Source organism: Trachurus japonicus, chromosome 16 (assembly GCF_045865225.1).
Source record: "Trachurus japonicus isolate A0001 chromosome 16, Traja_1.0".
Taxonomy (NCBI): Eukaryota; Metazoa; Chordata; class Actinopteri; order Carangiformes; family Carangidae; genus Trachurus; species Trachurus japonicus.
In genome coordinates, this window is record NC_140922.1 from 9,643,100 (window position 1) to 9,664,332 (window position 21,233).

The 21,233-nt window shown below is 42.2% G+C and overlaps 1 protein-coding gene across 6 annotated transcripts in view; it reads left to right on the plus strand.

Moving 5' to 3' along the window:
* The window catches only part of cadm4 (cell adhesion molecule 4), a 145,673-nt gene that overhangs the window by 118,814 nt on the left and 5,626 nt on the right, over window positions 1–21,233 (plus strand). For 4 of the 6 annotated variants that reach the window (XM_085801124.1, XM_085801127.1, XM_085801123.1 and 1 more), the window contains exons 3-6: window positions 4,131–4,418; window positions 6,930–7,091; window positions 8,840–8,930; window positions 13,739–13,911. In XM_085801124.1, coding sequence (XP_085657250.1) covers window positions 4,131–4,418; window positions 6,930–7,091; window positions 8,840–8,930; window positions 13,739–13,911 — 714 coding nt within the window. Of the gene's footprint in view, window positions 1–4,130; window positions 4,419–6,929; window positions 7,092–8,839; window positions 8,931–13,738; window positions 13,912–20,702; window positions 20,936–21,233 lie in introns of those variants that run through there. The other 2 variants (XM_085801125.1, XM_085801129.1) reach the window with 2 other exon arrangements.

Here is a 21,233-nt window from a genome sequence, read left to right on the forward strand (position 1 = left end):
GTGGAAATGTCAAGAAAATGAATGACTGGCACAACCAGAGCCAGTCATTCATTTCACAGCTAACCTTGCATTTAAAGCTCCCCGTGACGAGCAGAGGTTGAATGGAAATTTCCCGCAATGCTTTTGGCATAATTAGCTGATACAGACTACTGACAGACCTGACACAACATATAGATGATGCAGAAAATAAATACAAAAAAATCCTTAACTCAAGGGCACATCTAGTGCATATTTGTAAACATACGGCATGATATTTTTATATGTGAAAGTTGGCACTTGAACACATTTTCACATTTCTAATGATAACATCTTCCAAGATTTGTAATTACATTGATTCGACAACCAAGACTCCTCCACTCTGATCGAGAACAGTCTCTGTCAGAGCAACTGAAGATTTTCCAAACAGTGTGCCAAAAATACCCAAGACTAGAGAGAGCCGCTTCCACTGTTGGCTGATACTTCGTTCAAACACTTTTGTTCCACACAGTCACGTTTGCTTCGCCCGTTAGTCGCCTCGATCGCAGAGTGGCTTTAATTGGGCAGTTGAGGTCACTACTTTGGGAAACCTTACGTTCAACTCTCCCCCCAATTCCATCAGATCAGCACTATCAGTAAGTTCTATTAAGTATTTAAACAGAGCAGCCCCCGTCTGCTCTCCCACGAGACACGGTCTTGCACCTTTTCGGAAAGCACGTCGAGGTCTAATCAGAGTGAGGCAGGAAGACGGGGTATGAAAGTGAAAATGAGACAGAATAAAGAAAAGAGCGGGGGAGAACGAGACAAAGGGCAGAGGGTTAAGAAAGACACAGCAACAGAGAGAATAAAGACGGGCAGCGCCAGGCGACAGAGGGAGAGACAGCCCTGGGAAATGATCCAAAGGTTAGGCAAGGTATAAAGTATAGATGGTTGGTTTCCCGTATCTAATTTGGCTCCCGTAAGCACCGAAAAGCCTTGTTGGGGACATTTTCCAGGAGCGTAAATTACATCCCGCTCTGGCTCTTTCTGCCTTCACGTCTGCTCCATCACTCGCCTCTGGGCCTTCTCATTTCTGCCTATTGCCCATCTGACGCCGGGATACCAGGCTCACAAACTAAGGCCTTTCTGTGCCGAGCCATTCCGCGCTAACTGCCCAAATGGGGTCGCTGCTGTAAGTGCTGTGAATTAGACGGCCTGTTTTGCAAGCGAGCAACCAGTCAGGGGTGTGTTTTATGAGATTGTGGGCACTGATAGCTATAATGGAGCTGTGGAACTAACCAAATGGACCATTTCTCCTCAGTGGTCCATATCTTTCTCCTCCCAACCCTAGTGCCAACTCTCCTCAGCATGCAAATGAGATAGGACAATAAAGGTGAACTTGGACTTGAACAGAAGTCTGACATTTAGTTGCCATTTAGTGCAGAGAGGGGAAAAAAAGATTTACCTATCTGGAGGGAATAGCTCTCTAACAATGCTCTCCCTGCCATCCGGTGGAGGGGACATTTTTTGGGGGGTGGGGGTACAGAGATTAGTATGGTGTACTTCCAGGAAGAGTGGACTAACTCCATGGCTCCAGGCCTCTCTCTCTCTGTCTCCTGTGGATTTCCCTCTCTATCTATATTATTTTTTCCCGCCTGCCGCATTATGTAGCTATATTAGTCTATTTCTCTCATTCTTTCGTCCTCCTCCACGCTCTCAAGCACACACACACACACAAAGCCAATATCTATAGTGTAGTGTCTGTGTTGTGATGAATTATCCTGGGAGATGGCCGGGTGTTACATCAGGGAAGTGTCTGCTGTTCCCTCCGTGAGCCAAAGCCAACACAAAGGAGTGAGGAGAGGGACAGAATAAAATAGAGATGGAGAACGAGGGAGAGAGGTTTCACAGTCAATTCGATACAAAGTGAGTCTCAAAGGTATTTATGAGAATCTATGGGCATCGAGCCACTGTCACCCACAGACTGTTATTAGCGTTATTTGTTATTATCAGCATTTTTCTCGCCATTGATTCAACTCTTTCTTCAGTAACAATAGAAGAATTGTTGCATGCTCACCTTCTCTTGTCCTCTCTGCTACTGTCCTTTCTTCCCTTTATCTATTACAGCTTTGCATTCATGTGGGGTCCGGGACTAGCTATAGAATTAAGCGTTTAGAAAGCTTATATGTGCTTTTACATTTTGTTTTTCAATTTGTTGGTAATTTGCGATAGTTTTAATTGCTGTGTTTACTCTGTCTCCCCAGTACCATTGTACTATTGAGCCTTTCTCTCACTGACTTAGAGGGCAGCTCCACTCAGTTTAATAGCTCTCCTAAAATAAAATTTGGTTGTGCAATACGCTTTATTTGCATAGCACTTTCCAAAAGGAGTTAGCAAGTGCGTCATAGCAAGTATAACAATAATGTTTAAAATCTAATAGGATGAACAATAAAAATGACAGACACTAATTAGAAATGGACTTACAGGGGAATAAAGCAAGCAGTTACAAAGAGAATGAATGAGTACAATCTAGTTTAGGATGGTCCAATCAGTACTTGGGAAAATGAACAACATTCTCCCTCAAAGCTGGAAATGAAAGAGGCAAGACATCTGTTATGTTGTATCAATGTACAGCCTGGAGCTGCTCCACCGAGACTGACTTTGCAAACTCTCTCTGAACTTTCTATATCAAACTGAGCTTTAGATTTAGCAACACTATCAATTCCAGAGCAGAAAATCGTCCTGGGTGCTGTCACAGCCACTATTTCTCCCATGTTTTGCAATTTTTCCTCTGCAGGGCTGTCCATAACAGTGACATCACAAATAAGAAGGCGGTGAAATCTCTACTCTTGTTCCAGACAGTGGGAGATACGATTGACAGTTTTCTAATACAGACCATGCTATCTTTAGTCTAAGAAATAAGTTGAAACACCACTCACCAGGAAGCGTGTGCTCTTCATGTACTTGCCAATTACTGTATGCAAAAGGTAAATGTGCTGTATTTTCAGAAAACAAGATATGTTCTAAATATTGATTTACAGTCTTGTTGTTCATTTGAAGCACCTGCAGCCATTCTCGGCCAGTGTAACTAAACTGTGGAGCCACAGCCCAAGCACTTTAAGATCTGCAGTTTCAAATCTTATTTTCTATCAGACTATCTGCAATAAATGTTCAAGCAATTGCAGCATCTGTCACTTCCTTGGCCCGTAAGTCAGTGTTCATATATCTAAAGGCCTGAACTGCTGTTACTTTACCTACCTATAAATGATGCTCCTTTGCTCCATCCTGGTTCCAATCGAAGATTCTCAAGGTTAGGGCCATTAGGGTCACTCACTGAAGACTGTTGCCCTGGTTGGAGTAGAGAGTGGCTTCCTTTTTTTTTTTCAGCCAAGCCAACAAAACAGATTTTAATGTTAAAAAACATTTCCTATGTCTGTTGCCAAAACCAAAATCAACAAAAAAACAAGAGAATGTCAAAGAAATTGCATCAACATCATCATCATCAGCAGCAGCAGCAGCAGCAGCAGCAGAAGCAGGAATTTCTAGTAATTATTTAAGGGGGAAAAAAACTAGTTCCCCAGAAACGGAAAATGACTGACATGATATCAGATGCTGAAAATGCCGGATACCATAAGACAGAATAATGATAAATTAATGAAATTAAGGGAAGGAGTGAAGCTAATTGCCCCTATTTGCGGAAAATCTCCAGCCTCCCAAAAGAGTGACTGTACAAACCAAATCCCCTGTGGTGCTTCTCATCTATAAACACTTGAAAGTAAGGCAAGGCCTGCCAGTGCAATGGGTTCAAACAAGTTCTTGATAATAGGATTCTCACATTGGCAGACTATGTTTTGTGCGTCTGTGTGAGGGGACATACAAAAGCAAAATGAATCAATTACACACTGACCCTGAGCAAAAACGATATTTCTTGTTTCTCCTTTGTACGGTCATTCTTTTTTATTCTGCCTGAATACTCTTGAGTTTTGAAATTTATTTCATAGCACAGGTTAATAATTGTGATTTTTTTCCCCCTCTACTTATAAGTGATAAACTGACCTTCTCTCTCCTTGGTGTCCCCTCCCTCTGCTTCTTTTCATCGCACCTCCACTTCCTCTCTACACTCCCCTCCTCCTCAACAACCACCCTCTCTCCCTGTTATCCTCGCCCACTTGCAGCACTGAAGGACGACCGTTTCCAGATGGTGCTCTTCACGCCGCGGCTGGTGCGCATCGAGTTGACCAACGTCAGCGTGTCTGACGAGGGCGGTTACTTCTGCCAGCTCTACACGGACGCCACGCACCACCAGGTGGCAACGCTCTCCGTCCTGGTGCCGCCGGAGACGCCCACGGTGGACGTGAAGCAGGAGGCCGTGGAGGGGGGCGAAGTAGAGCTGACCTGCGTGTCGCCACGCAGCAAGCCGGCTGCCACCCTGCGCTGGATGCGCAACGGCCGGGAAATACCAGGTACCAGGATTCGACTGACAGATGGACTGATGGATGGTTAGATGATTGTGAGGGATAAATGAGGAAATTAATGAGGTAATATAGGGCAGGTGACATGAAATGGGTGGATTGAGTGCTGAATAAAAGAAGGATGAATGGATTGGTGATTGATGGTTTGACAGAGGGAATGGGAGATGGATTACTTGATGGAAACAGGTAAAGATTGATGGATGGATGGATGGATAAATGGATGCAGAGAATTGAGGTTTGGCACCGCAGACTAGAGCCGCCACAATCTCTCTCCTCTTCCTGTTTCCTTGATTTTGATCAAGTGTTATTTGCAATATTTAAAAGCAGTGATTTGGTTTTCCAATGATGAAACACACTTTTTGCTATCCGAACAGTAATAACTTTCTGTTTCCATTCCTTCGAGAATAGTTTAAAGTTCACCAAGAAAATTCTCTGTATCTGTGTGAATATACAGACTTCACCAGCTAGAAAGATTTTTTGTGCTTTTTTGTCCTTCCAAGGTGCTCACGAAAAAAACATCCACCACCAAAAGAGATACAGTACTGATCTCCTCCCTTTCTGCATATCCTTCTCCTTATGCTGTCTTCAAAATTAAATTCAGATAACCTTGATTTGCACATAATCTAACAAGTACCCCATTGCGTGAAAGCACAGACGCTACATACACTTCAGATTTTCTCCTTTTCCCACTCCACTCTTCTTTCACACACACGCATACACATGAAGAGACACTTTCTTATTCACCATCCTCTGACTCTCCTCACTTCTTTGCTTCTGATAAATCTATGAGGCATCCATCAGTCTGTTACCTTGATCTATCCTTCATTATAACTCGCCGTCTCCCACAGCTTCTCACAGCTAAAGAGGCATTTCACTCAATAATACATCTGAGACTTATCTTTCCATTGCTTTCAGTCGGTGTAACCTACGCTGTTAAAACGGCGTTTGTGTTCTGATTTGAATTCCTCAAAAACCCGGGTAAAAAAAGAAAACTTGAAGACTAAGTTATACATAGTATCCCCCACTCATATATTTGGTAAATACTGTTGCCCTTTAATCCAAACTCTTGTGCCTTCAGATAACAGACACAGAACAGATGACATAATGTGAGATAATCTGGTGTCAACAGTATTTGGGACATGAATTGAGAAATGTTTTACCCTTTCAAACTTTATGCCAGCCATCGTCTTTTTACTTTCTATTTTTGTCTGGCACTCAGCTTCTCTTTCATCCAGCTTCTTCCTCTTTTCTATGTCAGAGCACGGCTGTCACCATCATTCTGTCTCCCCTCTCTCTGTCCTTCCCCTTTACTCCTTCTTTGTCCTTTCATCTAATCTCCCTTTCATTTTTTGTTTCATTTAAATTTCACTGGTGACAAAGATCAGATGCTCCTCAGCTTGATTATTGGTTGCTTAAAAGAGCCAAAGAGACAGACAGGGGGCTGCACTCATGTCTCGCTTCTTGTTTCCTTTCCTTGTTTCTTCTTTTTTTTTATCCTCTCCTCTCCTCTCCTCTCCTCTCCTCTCCTCTCCTCTTCTGGCCCCCCGAGTTAAATGAACTGTGACACTAAAGGTTAGAAGCAGATCCCAACAGATATGGGAAAGCACTCCTTAATTACGCTACTATCTTCCCACCGCTCCCTTATTCCCGCTCATCTGCACCCACCGCCATTCTCTCTCGCTCTCTCACGCTTCGATTGGGCCTGCTTTCATTTGCTTGCCGGCAATAATTGAAAACTCAGCGCGATATAAGTAATATTGTTGTATTCTGCCTCAACAAGCACAAACTCCTAATACGTGACCATGTCAGGTCCCGTTAGTTTGGCCTGGCTGTTCCTCCTCCTTCCTTCTGTCTCTCCTCCTCCTCTCTTCTCGCATCTTTATTCCACCCTGCATCTGTCTTGGCACTCTTATCATCCGCTTTCATGTCTCCGCTCGTCTCGCCATCATGCCCGTTTTGCTGGCCTCTCTTTCCGTCTCTGAGTCCCTCTCTCCTTTTGCCTTTCTTCTCTCACCCCGTTCCTTTGACGCCCCTCTCTCTCCATGTCTGGCTCAGTTAAAATCTCAATTCTGTTATGCATATTCTCCCTTTTATCCCTCTCTCCCCTCCATCTCTGTCTCACTTTCTTGCGCTCGCACAAAACATTCAGTTGATTTACCATCTCCAAACAAACAGTTCTGCTGCTCATAATTGCCATGAAATATAGATGCAAATTGCTTTCACTTCTCTCTCTCCCTCTTTCTCATTTTGTCCTCTACAGGTACCTGCTGCTGCTCCAAAAAGCCCATTCATCAGTTGCTAACTTCCTCTTCCTCTCTTTCTGCTCATTTCATCTATCCTCTTCTGTCTTCTCTTCTGGAAGTCTCCCATCATGGTTGTGATGTCTCAGCAGGAAAAAAAGGAAGAACATCCATGTTTTGGCTGCAGTTTCGGTTCTTGGCCACCCCAAATGTCTTTTCTTCCATCATCTCATCCCCTCTTTTTCTGTCTGCCTCTCTCCAGGTGTAGTGTCCCAGCAGGACAACGGGAAGACGTTCAGTGTGTCCAGCACCATCCGGATCCCAGTAGAAAGGAAAGACAATGGGGCAGCGATGAGCTGTGAGGCTTTCCATCCAGCACTGGGCGCACAGAAGAGGATTCGGCACTACCGCCTGGATGTGTATTGTAAGTTTCTGCCTCAGGCCAAGAATATGTGTGTCTACATTTTATATATAACATGGTTTTTTTATTAATCATTGAAACAAATGAAGTAATATATTGTTCAAAATCACGTATAAATCCATCTGTACATGCTGTCACTTAATTTGTAATAGTTTTACTTAAATGTCAGTAATAACTTTGTCAGGGCAGCAGCCTCATTTTTCAAATGGTGGCTATCTCATCTCAGAGTAATGCTCATTTATACACAGGCCAGGATTTTCAGTCCAGAGGTGATACTCTGGCTGCCCTGTATGAGACCCGCGCTCATTAAAACCTAATACATACAAATCTTGTCATGCAGAGAGCGGGCGGAATAGGCCTGTGGCCAGGTTGGGGTCCTGGCCTGAGGTTTAAGCAGCTAACCCAGCATCAGCTGTGAAAACCTGCAGTCACCTTACTATGTGCAGCGATCCCAGTGCTTTTCTGAGACTGATTGATCTTTGCTTGCTTATTCGTATGCGTTAGTATGCTCTGAGATCTCTGCACATACGGCTGTTTGAGGGAGGCAAATGCATAGAGTGAAAATATTTTCAATAATTTATGATTGGCCTAAGACACTAATGTTAACTTGGGGCAATAAGTTCAAATAGAGGTATGTTTTTATTTTAAGCAGGATCCTCAATATTTTCACATCTGTAGATGGTTCAATGGGATTAACGCTTGGAAATGTCAGACATCTATGATTTAGAGCCCTCTTGAATGAGGTCTAAGATCCATCATTTAATATCTATTAAATGTTAATCCATTTTGTTGACCTTTTATCCTATCAAACATGTTAAGTTTGCCCCCACTTCTGCATATTTGACCTTTCTGTCTTTTGTTAGTTTTTTATGTGTGGAAGAACAATTCATTTTACTCTGTAATAATGCTGTTTATTTGAATTTGTTGTGCTACTCTGTCTACAAATCCTTAATATACTTTAAAATAACAAAGAAATGTCAGAAACACATCAACAGAAATTTAACGCACTGACAGGTATCACATTACGGTGAATGGACGATGCATCAAGACTATTTATATTTGACGGAAATAGATGCTAAAAGCTCAGATAATTGTTTTTGTCCCCGGTATTACTGCGATGCTATTCAGCAAGTCAGCCAATATTCAATTACTCCATTTGTGCGCCTGTATCAGTATTGCTGACAGGTCAATATGATTCTTATCTGACGATATATCAATAATTCTGAGTAGTCAAACATTTCGCAGGCCTGTGTAATTATTTGGTGATGTGATTCATGTTCAGCAAGTACCCCTGCACCGGTCTCTCGGTACATTTCATTTGCCACGTGTATATTAATGTTTGTTGATGGATCAGAATGATTCATATTCAACAGTTTTGTCAATCTGCGTACCGCTGGGTTCCTCCAGCCCGAGAGCTGGCAGTAATGACCAACTGTCAGTGTGCATTTGGCTTCCCATCTCTCTGTTACTGAAGTAAGTGCAGTACAGCAGCTGCTGGAGCGGTGGGCTACTTATGATAACAGGTGTCTCAGCCATGGGATTGTCGGCTGGTTGCCTTGGAAACAGATGTTAAAGACCCTACCCGTGTCACTTACTCACTTTTCCCTTGTTCCTCCTTTTTGTTCCCTCTCTTGTTGCCTCTAGTCTGTTTTTTTTCTATCTTCTATGAATATCATTCAATTTTAATAATTTGGATTTATTTTATTTTCTATTTATCTTATTCCTGTGCTCTACCCCCTCTTTCTTCACAGTTGCACCCACAGTGAGAATTCTTCCTCCTTCCGGCATTTTACGAGAGGGCGACTCGCTTACTCTCACCTGCTCCGTCAGTGGAAACCCTCTGTAAGTCTGTGTACATGTGTTGAATCGATGTGTCATCGTCTTCCTTGTGAAAAATATGTGAATGACAGCTTGTTTGGCTTCTGTAAAGAATATTTAAATTCACACTTTTAGGAGACATGATGACTTTGTATTTGCTCACTCTTGAAAATTGCATTTGAACATGAAGTGGAATCAAATATGCCCCATTGCTTAAGATATCATCCTGACATATTTACCAACCGCTACCAAATGCTTCTTGTGAACCTGTTTTTGGTTTGTCATTGCAGCGTATTTAGGCGTTTTCTCTCATTCGATAATGAATTCATGACAAAATAATCTCAGAGTACAAAAGGTTTGTCTCAACAAAGTGTCTGCGCTCAAAAAGCTGCAATGAGCCTTGACAAATCGGCTTAAGGATGCACAGGAAGCTTTTGATTGATGAGGACATGCAGGAGGTTGCCAAGTTCAATGTCAACTCTTACAAACACAACATGCAACAAAATGGTATTATAGGACAGCAAATACTCATGTTGAAACACTCAGAGTTTTGAGTTCTGATGAAGACGATGTCCAACCATCACCAAGCAAACAAACACACAGGGCTCCTGTTTCATCCCACCAGTCTGTTTGGAGGGTGAAGTTTTTGCTCTCTTTAGTCTTAGAGGACTCATTTTTCACACTTTCATTTTTATTTGATGTTGTGATATGTAGGATATATCTGTGTTTCTAAGAACCAAAAACAATCTTTTATAGTTTTTCTCTCTGGATCACTATCCTCCGCCACATTTCTGTCTTGCTTCTTGTTTAGTGACAGAATGGCAGCTTGGTGTTGTGTTAGCTTTAACCTATTTAAAGGTAAAACAACAAAAGGATAAACTGAGGAGGATGGTGTCTTCTTTTTTGTGACATCACAATGTTACCAAAGCCCTGTTGGCTCATTTGAAAATATACTTCCTGAATATGGGCTGTGTAAATTTCCCTCTGGATTGAGCACCTTGGCTTTCACATGCATTATTTATGTATAACTAAGACCTGCTTTGTAATATAAAAAGACATGCAAATTCACTTTCTATAAGGGACCTTTAAATTCACACATTTACCCAGAGCATTAAATATTCTACAAAAAGAAGCTCAAATTCAGAGACCTGGACTGATTACAAGTCAAAATCAAAGGCCACTGCGATCACAGACTGTAGAGAGTATCTCAGCATTTAAACTGATGAAGCTGTCTGGTAATGTTAAAGCATTTTTTAAAGCACATATATTTATAAATATATGAGAATGATAATATTTTGGAAGATTTTAAACTGTTTTTGGTCTATAAACATTCAAATGAACACACACAGTAATGAGTTGTCGGTTCAAAGGATTATTTGCCTTGTAGTTTGAATTGTGGGCGACAGAGATGAATCAGAAACAGTAGGTGATCTGTGAGCATCACACAGCTTTATTGAAACATGTTTCTGTTCATTTTCCAAGAAATACTATTCACTGCTCACAAAAGACTCAACTGCTCTATTGTGTAAATATCCTGAAGTAACATCATCCTACTCCAGTGAAGCTTCTCACATGGCCACAGCAGAGCGAGGAAAGGAAATTATTTTGCAAGCAATTATTATCCACATTGAAACATATTGTGATTCCTTGGCCCTCATACAGTAAAAAGAAAGAAAGAAAAAAAAATGTGTTCCCTTTGTAGCCTAAAATCACGTACAAGAGAGGTCTTCACCCTCTGTGTTTATCTATTGCATGAATATTTCTCTTTAGTATGTGTTGTTAAAATGAACAGTAGTTGACCTCTTTCTTTATAATTACTATCCTATATAATTCCAGGGTTTTTTCTGGGAAACCTCAAGATGATTTCCAAGTACACAGACTTAAATATATTCCCTGTAATTAGCATTAGCTTTGTAGGAAATAATTAGAAAATACACTTTCAGGTCAACCAAACACTGTCCTCCACAAATAATGCAGCCCCTGTCATTAGTCCAGTCTATTCTCAATACATCATCCCTTGGGCTGTGATTGATGTTAAAGCAGAAGTAAAAGATATATAGCATGTATATTTACAGTGTTTCCACCATCACTGAACCAATCAGGATATTTTAGTATTCATGACTACACGGTCCCAAAGAGTTTAATCAAAACCAAATCAGTGGTATCTGTGCTGAAAGCTCACATTTAATGTTTGGTGGACAGATAAGAAAAAAAAACACCTGATCCATATTTTATTGCAGGGAAAACAAAGAGGAAAAGAGCTTAAGACTTGAGACAGAGAAGTTGCCAAGAAGGATGCTAGACATTGATTATGAATGTGGACAAGTTACAAACTTGTTTGTGACTGTGTGAGGGAAGAGCTACAAACCCAATCAGCAGTCAATACTTTTAAGAGCCAGCTTTGAAACAAAGCCCCTTTTCTAGTGTGTTCACAGCCCTTTGTGCACTTTCCAGAAGGGTATTGGGTCCTAAGCTCTTAAACCCTCCCCTAGATGGTCCGTCTGTCTGTGGGCATCAAGTCCACTAAAGCTCCCCAGTAAAGCTTCATGCAGCCAACGTGTGTGTTTGTGTGTGTGGGTCCGTGTGTGTGTGTGATGACTTTAGTGAAATCCCACAGTGAGAACTGGCTGAGAAGTGTATTGGCTATAGCCCCACTAAAGCTTTGTAACGGCTGGCTGGGGACTCTGTGTGTGTGTGTATGTGTGTATTTTATGCACACATGTGTGTGACAGTGAGGGATGGGACAGCAGGCCACTCTGGACTCTGACCCATATCACGCTGGAGTGCACACTGACACACACACACACACACACAGACATTACAGTCCCCTTGTCACCCTCACGCCTGCTCCCTGCCCCTGTTAACTGCCTGTTAAGCATTAATGACCAATTATGTGCCACTTCCTTTCGGTGAGGGGGTACACTCATTGTCTGTCTGTTATTAGGAGGCGAGATGGGGACAATGTCTTGTCATTTGCCTTGATTGCCTGCTTATTTGTGTGTTGGCGTTAGAAGGAATTAACGTGTGAGAGAGGACAAGGGTGTACAGTGTGTGTGTGTGTGTGTGTGTGTGTGTGTGTGTGTGTGTCGGGGAGAGGGAGGAACGGAGGGAGATCTTGTTTGCGCACATTTAGCGTGTGTAGGAGTGGGAGAGATCGTGCTTATGTGTGTGACTAAGCAAGACAGAGGTTTAATTAGACTTCCTGAGGGATTAGAACCCAGATGAGTCAGGATTGTAATCTGGCCAGGGTGGCATGAGCCATGACACCCAGCCATGACACACACACCATTACACTTATGCACACAAGGCTTGTTCTCGGGGATGTCTCTGTAATCCTTGCACCTCCTGTGTGCGCTGCCTTCTTGTCTTTCATGACCAATTCATTTTGTGTGCCTGCTCCCTCCTGTCATCTCCCACCCCACCGCCTCTTCATCTCCCTGCCCTGCCTCCACCTGTAGTAACACTGTCTTTCTAGTCCTGTCTTCTCCTGTTTTTTCTCTCCAGTCTGCACATCTAATACTCTATTTCTCTCTCATCTGCCCCCTTCTCCTACCTGCCAACCCTTTCACACCACGGCTTGCCCTCTGACCATCCTTCCTCTCATTATTTGTCAGGATGCAGCCCTCTGTTGCCAGTGGCTCCTTCTCAAAACTCCTTTTATACTTTCTTCTCATGTCATCCTTCACTGTGGCCTCCTTTACCCTCCTTTCTCACCTCTCTTTTTATAGCATCCCTGCCTTTTGTGCTTCAAATCTAGTCTCTTTTCATTTTCTCCCTTTTAAAACCTTTTAGCAGGTTTTTACAAAATGACTAACAGTGGAAGATTGGTATTAGTCAGAGAGGTGGTTGGCGGCCAGTCGCCAGTGTTTGTCAGTTATATTCAGATGTTAGCTCAACATTACCCAAATCCTGCACACCCACACGTCCACATCCCATCCTCTGTGTTCTATGGGTGTGGAAACACAAAACACGACATCATGTGGGAAACCAAGTGTTTAGTGAGCATCAACAACTGGATGCATTAGCCCTCAGACTAAAGCTGCAGGGTTCACACACCTTTACCTGTAGTTGACACTAACAAGCCAGTTACATGTCATTTGTGGACATTAAAGGAGACAGGATGAGTCGATATAACAACCAGAATTTACGTCTCTCCAGTGCTGCACATGGAAACCAAACTGATGTTAACATAACCAAACCACCAGTGAGACAGCAATCAAGCTGCAATCAGCAACAAGGAACCTCTAAAATTTAAATTGTAATCCCTTGCACTGCTTTTTGCTGAAAAAGTAATTATTACATTCATTTTAATCATTACTGTAACACAGTACTGGGTAATGTGTAAATGCCCAACACTGATTATAGAGGTAATAGCAGCTAAAACTTGCAGATGTAAAAACTATGTGCGTATTACCGATTTAACTGTATTTAAGGAAAAATAGAGTATGACTGAACATTGTGTGCTTTCAGGATTTTTCATAGTTATGTTTGAATATTTTCAATATTGTGTAATGCCGTGTAGCTCTCTGTTTTCATGAGTTTAACATTTTAAACATTATGGCCTCAAGTAATGATGCACTTTCAGTATTAATCTATTTTTGATTTTTAAACAAAACACCAGAATGAAAAATGCCCTCAGTGTATGTCATCAGATTATCCAATATGTCCAACTCTATGTCCATTTAACGAACATGGAAAGCATGACTTTAAGAATTGATTGATAATTAAAAGAGTGATCTCCACAAGTTTGGATGGGCCATTCGGCTAATGAACGAATGGAGATATTCTTCCAAAACTGTCAAACATGAACTCCTCTGTCGCTCCTTCCACAGGCCCAGGAACATTCAGTGGTCCAAGATTAACGACACCTTACCTGAGAGGGCGGAGATCTCTGGTCCCACCTTCCAGATTTCCCGTCTCAGCCAGTCACACAACGGGACGTACTTGTGCCAGGCCCAGAATAACTATGGACGTGCTGCTGATCATTACACCCTACTGGTGTACGGTGAGTTACTGAGGCCAACGCTGAATTATTTGTTTTCTCAAGAACTTCCACAAGTGATTTTAAAGTTTTGTCAATTATTTTCATTTCCAGTCTCTTAGGTGATTATTAATGTAATATTTTTATGATCAATAGAGGTTTTGTTTGTTGCATCTTTCATATCATTCATATGTTTTGAAAATATATATTTTTTGTTTTTATGTTTTTTATCTATAAAATTTCATTGATCCTTCTTCTTCCCCGTGTCTTAGCAGTCTGGCTATTCTGGCACTGGACAACAGATCCATTAAATCTTGATGCTTGTCTCATCTGTCTTTCAGCTTTATTTGTTTTCCTGATTCGGTACACAGCAGGAAACCTCTGCTAAACCCCCAATTGATTCAGCAGAGATATTGATTCCAGGAGAAGATGTTGGCCACTGTGCTGCGATACTAGTCACCAACATCATTATTCAGGCTATCTCTCGTAAAGAACCAATTTCTCGTGTCCCCTGCGACCTGCTCGTCTCTTCAAGGAATTCAGAATAACTTAGATCTTTGAGTGCAATAAATAAAAATGCTTCATGCTTTGACAACTAAATGAATTCCACAACACAAGCTGACATGAAAGAAACAAAGAGAAGTTAACACACATAGCAAAGTATTAATATGAAGCTGAATCTGCTCTTGGCACAAGAAATACATAACAAAACAAAACAAAAAAACAGTGGAACAACAAAAAAACAGTGGAACATCTGTTGCATTTAAAATTCAGGCAAATCAACTTTGCTTTTTTGCTCCAGCGGAGGTATCAGAGGGGGAGAAAGATGTGGGTGAGGGGCTTTTGTTGTCAGGTTTTCCAAGTTTTCCAAGATGTTGCACCTAGATTCACTGGTGGTGGCTAAATTCTTAATGAAGGTTGACCCAGATAGACGGCACACGGCGGCTCAAAGAGGATGACGGTGGAGCTTGCAACATCACATGTATCGCTGTGTTTTTCAGGAAATGTGAGAACTTGGCCGACGTTTCAAGCACAATTGAAAATGAGGTTTTGATGTGTGTTAATGCTGTGTAATCCGCACATGAAACACTTGAGTTAAGTTGCAGTGGAATAAGAACAAAAAAAAAAAAAAATAGGACCTGAGATTTTAGTGGAACCACAGCAACGATGAATTGCGAAAGTGTAGCTTCATCATGAGAGGCTTCCACTCTGTCACATCAATACTTTGTGGTTTGGCCTAATTGCACTAGCACCACTGTCACTCAGCAGGTTTGCCCTTTTGATCTTCATCCCCTGCTGGTGGCTTCTGCCATTGCACCCCAGCACCTGATTAGTGAGATCAGACAGGAGTGGGACGGGTGGAGGGAATAGAGACATCACAGCTTATGTAACATTTTCAGTCTGCTTTTGGTTCGGCGCCCCCTCATCTATCCATCATTCTCACACTCTCTCTCTCACGCACTCCCACAAAATCAACACTCTTGGCAGTTTAGCACAGGTATCAGGGTGGCAACAGTGGCATGATGTTAAGGTGACACCACCCCCCCTTCCCTCTATCTCTCGCCCTCTACTCTTTTCTGTCTCCCTCCCCCTCTCTGTCCTAGAAGTTGCGATATGTTGAGCTTTGATGTTCGTTGCCACCTCTGTAGAAAAATGGTCTGTCTCCCGCCCGCTTCAGCTTCCTCCCTCACCATTTTTTTTTTTTGAGCTGTCGTCTTCATTTGTTTTGTTTTTTTCTCTGTACCATTTCTTCCCACATTACATCATTTGTCTTATTTATTTCACACTGTTTCTCTGTGCTGGTCATTAATTTGATTTATCATGCTTTTTCCCCTCATCCTTCTTTTATTTTGAGAAAAAAGGGAGGGGGTACATTTTAAATTAAGGAATCTGCTTCGACCAAAATCCGTAAAAGACCAGAAATCCTTATAACCAATATAAGCCAAGCTTCATCTCCTCTGCTCTGCACCATGGATTTTCAACAATCAGCTGCTTAAATCCTCCTGCTGTAGCCTTGTATCAGGGGTGGTTTGCTCTACTTCAAAAAATATGTACTTGCCCATTGGGCAGATTGTTTCAAACCTTATCTCAAAGAGCTCAGAGTTGTTGATTCAGCCATCACGGTAATCCGTAGAGTCTTGATTTCCCCGTATGTTTCAACTAATAGTCTGGTTGAAATGATGTTAATTCTTACTCAAGAAATGTCAAAGCTCTTTGCATTCAGGTTATAATGTTTCTATTGAGATGCGTCTTACATAACTTCAGAATGATGCCTTAGCTACATCAATGTCAATGTAAATAACCCGCCATGGATGGCTTAATACTGAAGTGCTATTCTCTGATGATTAAATACAAAGTTAATCAGTCAATACTGAAAATAAATATGATTCCATGCTGTAAAATATGTTAAGATGACTCATAGCTCGAACATTTCTCCACAGCGTGCCTGTGTGCTTTTCATTCCAGCACCCACGTTGTTTTAGTAGGTGTCTTATTTTTCTTTTTCTTTTTTTCAAACAGAGAGACTCTCATTTTGTAAAAATGCTCTTCACTTATTTCTAAAGACTTAAGTGATAGAAAAAGATACATGCAGTCTCATTCCACTCTCGCTCCCCTTTCTTGAGTCTTTCTTCTCCATGACTTTATTTTCTCTTTCACTCTGAGCTGTTGCAACCTCCTGTTTCATCTCTTTCTCTCCTTCATTTCATTGCTTTTCTCATCTCTTTTTTCATTCTCTTCTCCCCGTTGCAAGGCCTTTCTCTGACATCCCTCATTTCATTTACTCTGCCTGCTGTTTACACCTCTTTTACACCTCATGCCCACTTTGTCTTCCTCTCTGCGCTCCTCCCACACTCTTTCAGCCGGTTTTCACCTTGACACCAGTTTGCCACTCGTCCTCGGTTCAGCCGCAGTTCATTCTCTCTGCTCAAGGCGAGCCATGCTTTCAGAGGAAAGGACACTGAGAGAAATCGTGAAAGTGAGAGAGAAGTTGTGGAGGGAGGGATGGAGGGATGGATGGAAGGAGAGAGGGAGGGAGAGAGCCATGAAAAGGGCAACAGAAGGACGATGGAGGTCGAACGCAGGTTAAAATTCAATACTACAGCCTGTCAGATGAACGGAGTGTCAGTTTAGTTGGCTCCCAGCCTTCCCAGAGGGAATCCCAAGGTGCACTGGGGGAGGAAGAGAGGGATAAGAGGGAGCACTGGAGGAGTGTGCTGTAAAGGATGACTCAGCATAAAAGAAAACACTTTATTCCAGGTGCAAAAAAACTACCAGTGCTCTCACACATCTCTCTCTCTCTCTCAGTCTTCTGTTCTGTGCCAGCCTTCCCTCTGTGACAGTTATCTGCCATCAGGGTCTGTGCACCGAGCACAAACGTGGGCAAAAGTGGCTGCCAATTTGTCACAGGTGCTTTAGGCCCTGTCACTTCACGAAGGGACACAGGCTTAATTCTGGCACAGAACAACAGAGAGTTCACAGTGGAAAACTCTTAAGGGAGTGTGGCAAAGTTGTGAAGTATTGAAGCTTTTGGACTGGTCACATGTAAAAAAAAAAGTTTCTGTGTGTGTGTGTGTGTGTGCGTATGCGCATTAATGAGTTTATGATTTAGGGAAAGAGAGTGACATTTCTTGTTAATGTGTGCACACAAATTAATACGATGAAATTAACTTTCCTCAACTTTCAGAAAGTCACTAATGATATAAAATGTGAAAAATTGTTTTGAATGAATCACCAAGCACGCACACTCATGCACATTACATACACACACACAGCGAGTCTGCACAATGTGAAAAAGGATGTGGCCTGGTGGTTGTTTCATCTCTGCCACTATTGTTTAGGAGAAATTGGATTTTTTTTTTTTTTCCAAGAGTGTGCATACGCGAAAGTGCATGTGTATGCATGTGCACGAGACTGGGAGGAGAATGTTGCTGATTGTCTGGGGAAAGCCTGCAGGGCTCCCTTATGTAATTGAACAGAGCTGCTGCACTCAGATGAATTTCCAAGCCAATAAAACCCATTAGAATTGAATTGCATGCTAGAAAGAAAGAAAGAAAGAAAGAAAGAAAGAAAGAAAGAAAGAAAGAAAGAAAGAAAGAAAGAAAGAAAGAAAGAAAGAAAGAAAGAAAGAAAGAAAGAAAGAAAGAAAGAAAGAATAGATGAGAATAGATCATGAGGATTGTTAGTTTTTGCATGTATCCAACACATGCATGTGTTATGTGTGTGCTTAGTTCTGCAAAGTGAACCATGGAGTGAGAAGAGAAGAACAGAGACACTAATAGTTTTAGAGAGAGATTCATGGAAAGCAGCGGGGAATTATAGAAAGATGAAAGGATTGATGCATAATGAGATGGAGAGGGATACTAGGTGACCAGGGTTTAGTCTGTGTCTCTGCGACTGTTGTAATGAGCTGTCAGGATAATTGGAATGAAAAACACAGACCTCTGTTTAATGAAGTGAGACTCTCAAAAAACAGAATGAGAATGAAAATGGAAAGAGGTTGGGGGCGAGTGGCAGAGGAAGCCAGACACAGATAATGTAGAGTCAATTTTGTATGAAAAAAAAAAGTCTTCGGTGATGTTTCCCTTCACACGTGACACTGCAACTTTATTGGCATCTGAGTAAATTTTGAATGATTTCCCAGCCAATCAGCGTTGGCCTTAATGTCCTCAGCAGTGGACCTCTGATCAATGTTGTATATTCGGCACATTGGTTGACGAGCCGAGTCACCACTGCTCAAGGCAGGGCCCTCATAATCACAACCACAGAACATGAAAGAATAACAGGGCTCATCCAAAATGGTGGCGCAGTGTCCTCAGGCACACTTCTGCAAGAACTAGATACGCAGAGAAACGTCATTATCGCAAGTGCTGCCACATCCATCCCTGGAAATAACATGGGCTGTGTGCCTGATTGGCAGCCATATAGTGTTAATGAATAACAATATGATGTGGTGGAAAAGAAGGGACGCTATCGGCCAAGAGAACGACAGCTGTATGGCATTTTCCTTAATTAAGTTGAAGAGAGGCAGTGAGGGAACGCAGCCACCGAGGAATGAAACTAGAGAGGCAGTTGATTGAAGGGAAGTGAATGAGGAAGGGAGCCGCAATTAAAGGAGGAGAGTTTTGGTTTGGTTGATGAAGAAAAAGGAAGTGAGAGATGGTGGTAGAGAGATAAGAAAAAGTTGGAAATGGTGCGGAAGGGTTTTTTTTTTTTTAGGTCACTGGTGTGATAAAAATTAATCAGTGTCCGGTTAATTAGTGCATCGATCCCGGCCATTAATCCTCAGTCCTCAGGCTCAAGTGACAGCCACATATGTGTATTCACTCACATATGCAACATACATGCACTCTAACAGGGAAGTATCAACACAAACACAATACTTAGGTAATTGTAAGTTGTTTCCCTCTATCAGGTTCAATTTGCTTCTTTTCACTTTTTCTTTGCACGGAACTCTCTATTCCACAAAATACATCATGTACATTTCTTTTCAGGCAGAGGAAGACCAAGGCAGAATTGCAGTACAAAAAAAAAAAAAGCTAGAAAAGGAAGGAGGAGTGGAGGTATAGTGCTGACATAAGAAGAGTGCAAAAAGAGATTGATGATCTCAGGGCCAGTGGGAGAAAGGGATGGAAGAGACAGAGGAATACTTACCAATAAATTACTCCTGAGCAGAAAGGGCAATGTGTGTGTGGGTGTGTGTCTTTGTGTGTATGAGTGTATGTGTGTGGGGGCTATTAAGCATTTGTTTGTAGGTATGCGGGAGTGTGTTTTGAGTATGTGTGTGAGCACAAGCCTGCGTGTATTTGGAAACAAACTGCAAATGTGTTCAAATCTCTGTGTGTGCGTGCGTCCTGAGACCTGGCGAACATAAACTACACTGCACGTTGCGGTTTTAAATTGTTTGATGAAGTGGCATGTTATTCACTTTGAGAGTGCTGAAGCACACTCACACACACACACACACACACACTCTCTCACACACACACACTCCTGTCTCCTTTTTTGTTCTTGTCAGCCATTATTTTTGTCTTTAACAGCAATATGAACTTGTCTCTTTCTACCTCTCTACCTACCATTGTGTCTCAGCCATTGATTTGGAGAATGTGTCAAGATCCAAGCTATTGTTCGGCATTGAATGAGACAATCCCGGCATGGCACTTATCCATTGGGAATGCATCTGTCACAGACAATGTCTCTGTCTCTGCTGCCATTGTGCCACAGAAAATGTGTCAGTGATAGAGAATGTGTTCTATATATTCCATTTGCCTTGTAGATGAATTGCACTTTGCCAGGTGTAATTCTCTTCAGCACCCGCTTTAAAGCATGTCTGTCCCATTGTAAACTTTTACTTTAACCCCCTTTCATTTGGTGCAGAGTTCCGCCATTTGTCTGCGTCTTTATCGCTTGTCAGGGATCGAGATCGATTCCATTTCACACCCACATTCAATTTGTGAAAAATAATTAGCGACATTTGTCTCTGGTGCAGAAATGGCATCTGCTTCGGTCGCTGAACACCATGTCTGAAATCAGTCTTTCCTCAATTTTCTTGGGTTTTACATCTGTGCCTCGTCCTCGAAACTCATCAGAAAAGATGAGGTGTCTTTTTAGACCGCCACCCAATAGCTATCAAGCAAGATGCTGAGCCACATGCAGCTGTGAAACTGGATCATCAATAACCATCCACAATAAAGCCATGTTTTGTGTTTTATGACTTTCTTGTAAAACCCTGCAACCCTGTGTTGAAATGTCACTGCATGATGTAGATAATAGTATTTGTGCATGTGTGTGTCATCCCATTCCCTGTCTGTCTGTAGACAATGTGTCAGTCACTACCACGGCCCCTCCCACTCCTACTTCCACCTCCCATCCCGTCACCCCAACCTCCCTAACAACCAGGTTCGCCTTGGATCCAGAAGGTAACACACACAACCACCTTTTTTATTCTCCCTCTGCTACCCTCCATCTTTCCCCTTGTCCTTTCCTGCTCTCCTTTGGTGTCGTCCACTCCCCATATTCATCTAATGACTCGTAGGTGTCCCAGTCCCACACACACACACTCACACACATTATATTTCCACTACAACCTTTCTTTGCCCTGCATCTACATGAGCGCATGTGTCTGCAGACGCTTGGGTATGCATCATGCGCAACCACCCACTCTCCCTGTTTCTTATCGCTGGCTGTTTGATGCACCCCACACACACTGCCCAGTCAGCATTTGTGTATGTGTGTGTGTGTGTATGTATGTGTGTGTGTGTGTGTGTGTGTAGGGTCTGGGGTGGGTCTCTTGGTGCTTGGTGGGTACTGTTAATGAATCCGCGTTAAGAGTTTAAGGAATTGGCAGC